At 28.0% G+C, this 4,287-nt stretch overlaps 1 protein-coding gene across 1 annotated transcript; it reads left to right on the top strand.

Moving 5' to 3' along the window:
• Positions 1–210: 210 nt before the first annotated feature.
• On the top strand, positions 211–3,501 carry LOC109863303 (the record flags this gene model as incomplete). The annotated part of the gene is made up of 7 exons (XM_020443544.1): positions 211–325; positions 1,301–1,314; positions 1,796–2,064; positions 2,188–2,346; positions 2,572–2,833; positions 3,257–3,325; positions 3,412–3,501. Coding segments are annotated over exons 1-7 (978 nt in total), but the record flags the coding sequence as incomplete, so codon positions are not given.
• Positions 3,502–4,287: the final 786 nt, after the last annotated feature.

A 4,287-nucleotide genomic window follows, 5' to 3' on the forward strand; every position in this document is an offset into this window, starting at 1 on the left:
GTTCTTTTTCTTTTAATTTTATTTTTTTATATATTTATACATTTAATTCTGATTACTCTTTCAAGTCTACACACACAGACGTGGGTTTGGATAAAAAGATTTTGTTTTGTGGTGAGTTCCAGACCCATACAAAAGTCGAAAACTTACTGTTTACGTACTAATGTAGCGTGACATCTAAAGACCATGAAAAAAACGTTAGGGCTTTAAATAATGGTAGAAAATGTTGACTTTGTCATTTGTTTACTAGCTTTGCTAAGTTTGAATGTTGAAGTGCAAAAAACACTTAAGAAGCCCAAGTCTAGCCAAGACGGTGACAGTTCGAAAAGTAAGTAAAAGTTTTTTAGTAAAAACAGACTATATCCAAAAATTACTTTATTGCTACAATATTCCATGTCAAAGTTGGGCGTAAAAAAGCTGCATTCTTTAAAAAACGCTTTAAAAGACTCATTGTGAAAACGTTTTTAATTTTACAAATTGTAGAAGACATTTTTGTCCCGGAAAGTACGAAGGATTCTTTACAATACTGCTTTGGACTTTTGTAAACATCTTAATTATAAAATAACTAATAAATTTTAATTATGAAAGTTTTTTTGCCAAAAAAAGTGTCAAGTTCTTTTTTAACGCTTATATCTTTGAAAATACCAAAAATTTTTTCAATTATTTTTTTTATCGCCGCTGAATCGTTCAAACTTCCGACTAATTAAAAACAAATAAAAAACTACTGATTTTTTGCGGAACTATTTAATCCTTAAGCGTGGGTTACAGAGACTTAGGCTGAACAACTCGTAGGTTATTTTTTAGTTCTGGCCTTGAAGAGTTAATATTCTGTCTTTCTTTCTTTCCTACACTGTATACGATCGATTATTTCATTTTAGAAAAAGCTCATATTACTATTTGAGCTTATTGATTCGATACTGTTAATGTGAAACTCTACTTAAGTGTCATTACCTTGATGAATGCGATAAGTATACAATAATATTCATCGACTTACTGGCTAAGACCTAGTAGTTATCATAGCGAATTGCAAGTGTTGTGATCATGGAGGACACTATGGAAAGAGTTATGCATCCTTATTTTGTAGTTGCTTTTTTCACGGGTAGCGGAATTTATATACATCCGAAAAGTCATCCAAGACTTTGTTTGAGTGTTATTTATATACTAAGTGTGTGGATTGTTTATAGTTGGACGCTCTGTAATATACTAGTAATGATTAAATCGCCAGCAGGAATTATTAAATTTTTAAATAATTTTTCAATAAGTATAAATTTTTTCCTTTCAACATTATCACTATTTATCACAGTTTTCAAGCACAAGGTATTTATAGTTGTTTTGTAAATTTGATGTTGCAGTTGTGACATATCTAAAATTTTAATTTTATATATGTAACATATAAAATGTCATTTTTCATTTCTCTTATGCAAAGAATATTTAAGCAAAATTAAGCTACTCATCTCTCTTTTTCTCTCTTTCTGTGAGTGAGTGAGTGAGTGAGTGAGTAAATGAGTGAGTGTGTGCATTAATATTTTTACAATAAAATATTTCTTGAAACTGGTTATTTTTTTGATGATACTAATCTATTACGTCAATCAATACTAATCCATTACGTCAAAGTTACAAATTTGCAATATAATTTATAAATCTAGGTATCTTAAAGATAAGAAAAAGTTATAATCATAATGTATTAAAAATATATTATTATATATAGTATCAAACGCAATCAAGTTGTACGTTTTTTATCTTAAAATGTAATATATCTCGCTTTTATAGTTGTTTTTTATCACATTTTTATTTATAGAAATATCGAGAATGCATAAGAAAACTCGATCTTGTAAATGACACACTAGTAGAGCTCGGAATATCTAAAGAGTATGACAAAGAACGAACAATGATAAAATGGTCATTGATATCGTGGTTTATAATAGTATGTTTGACAAATACTTTCGACGGTTTATTGTTTCTGACGCAGAATAATATGAAAGTATCTGATTTGATTATACCTTGGATTCTACAGTATTCTGTACATATCAATACTTTGCATGACTTGACAATTATGTATATGTTAAGGTAATGTATTACTGTTATTATAAAAACTCACAGAAGTTTAAATAAAACACATTAAGATGTTATCTTTTTTGGTACAAAAAAAAGATATATAAAATAAGCTGTGTTTACTCTTTACCATCACAGATATATCGGTAATAGGTTGGATAAAATAAACGACCATATTGTGCAACTCTCAGAGAATGAAAACTGTGGGTTAAGATGCATGTGGAAAAAGTCTCTTACTGTCAGTCGTCGTTATGGTCGAAACACAGAATATCGCAAGCATGTGTTGTGGACTGCAATGTAATTAACATTTTGTGGATCTTAAGGACACGTAAAAAAATTGTAAAAATTAATTATACAGAAACAATTTTTATCGTGCATGACAAGTATGTTCTTTACTTGTATAGTTGTAATGTTACATACAAAATAAATTCATCTAATTATATCACAGTATATATAACATAAAAAATAATACAAAATAATAATATACCATGTAATCAAATAATAAACAGTTTTTGTTTATAGGCATCTTCATTTTGAACTTTGTTGGATAGCTCGTAATATAAATTTTTTCTATGGAGTGCAAATGACTGTGCAGATGGCATCTTATTTTGTCGGTTTCCTGACATTATTATATTTTCAATATCGTTCACTATTATGTCTCTTTCACGTATATGAGAGCAATAAAACGATATGGATGCTTGCACTTTCTACTGACATGTGGACTATTTTTTTTTTAGTTAAATTTGTATCATTAAATCACATCTGTGAAAGTGTTTGTTACAAGGTAATATGAATTTCTGGAATTTATTAGAAGATGTACTTTTACTATTGTTATTTGTTATTCAATCTTTCTTCTTTTCTTCTTGTCTAAAAAAATACAATTATATTTGGCACACACACACACACACACACACATCACAATATAGCAACTAAATATAATCAAAAAAAAGTATTGGAAAATAGCAATACAATATAATTTAAAAGAATTAAAAGTAAAATAGCAAAAAAAAAATTGCAAATCATTATACATTAGTTTTATATTACATATATCTGACATTGTTTATTAACAAACTTTAATGCATGTTTGCAAAAATACATGCATTACTGTATAATATGCACTTATGCAATTGAATTTACCTAAAAAATTAATTAAATATAAACTTTACAAATGTTTTTGTTTGCAAAAGTTTATTTTACATTGTTTTAGGCAGAAAAAACCAGAACTGTGATTCATAGATTGACAAATCTTCTTTATTTTGCGAATATGCACGATATGGTAATATAAAGTTACCAATTTATTTTTGTGATTACTTATTTTTTTGAAGACCTCTGTTTTATAACAAAATATGCGTCATAATACAGATTTATCAGTTTGGTCTGCAAATATTGCTTCACCCACTGAAGTTCAGCGGAATGGGTTTATTTTATTATAGCTACAAATTTATCCGCTCGGTTAGTGTTTAATATCATTCCAGCACTACAAATCAATCGAAAAAAACTAGTTTTTTATGTTCAAGACTTTTAAACAAAAGTATGTATAATAACATTTTCTTTCAGTTCAGTGTTTGGATTTTTACTATTTTTCTTTTAATAATGCAAGAGGACACATATTTTATACAAAATATATCATCTCGAACAAATATGACATCGTGTTTTTTGTAGAAAATAATCGTATTTGTGAAGTTTTTACAATATCTATGTATGCTATTTATATTTATGTAGATTATTTTTGTAACAAGTAAAACATAAAATAAAATAAACAACAGAACTTTTCTCACCTGTCAAAACGAATTTTGTCGGAAATATTACTTATTGTTATTTTTTTCTTTTGTCTTTATTCTGTGATAATAAATCAATAAGCACACACCTCTTTTATTCTGCGCGTCGTATGATCGAAAAGCAAATGTAATAACAAAAGAGGGGTAACAGTCCAGGGAGAAAAGTGTTTACAAGTGGGAGTTTACCGACGATGATAATAGAAAGTTCGTGACAAAACTGTGTTTAGAACAGGGACTTATACCGATATGCAAAATACCGGTATTGTACCGATATTTTTGGATAATACTATGAAAACCTTTATGCAAACCGAAATGCAGAAATACCGGTATGACGTCATACCGGTATACGATAATACCGGTATATTTACCCATATTTACCTATATTTACCGATAATTTTTTCGTGATTTTTTAAAAGTAATATCTTAAAACTATAAGTGTTGTCATTATGTTGATAACACT

This window comes from Pseudomyrmex gracilis, unplaced genomic scaffold, assembly GCF_002006095.1.
Source record: "Pseudomyrmex gracilis isolate BER0280 unplaced genomic scaffold, ASM200609v1 scaffold_4077, whole genome shotgun sequence".
Lineage (NCBI taxonomy): Eukaryota > Metazoa > Arthropoda > Insecta > Hymenoptera > Formicidae > Pseudomyrmex > Pseudomyrmex gracilis.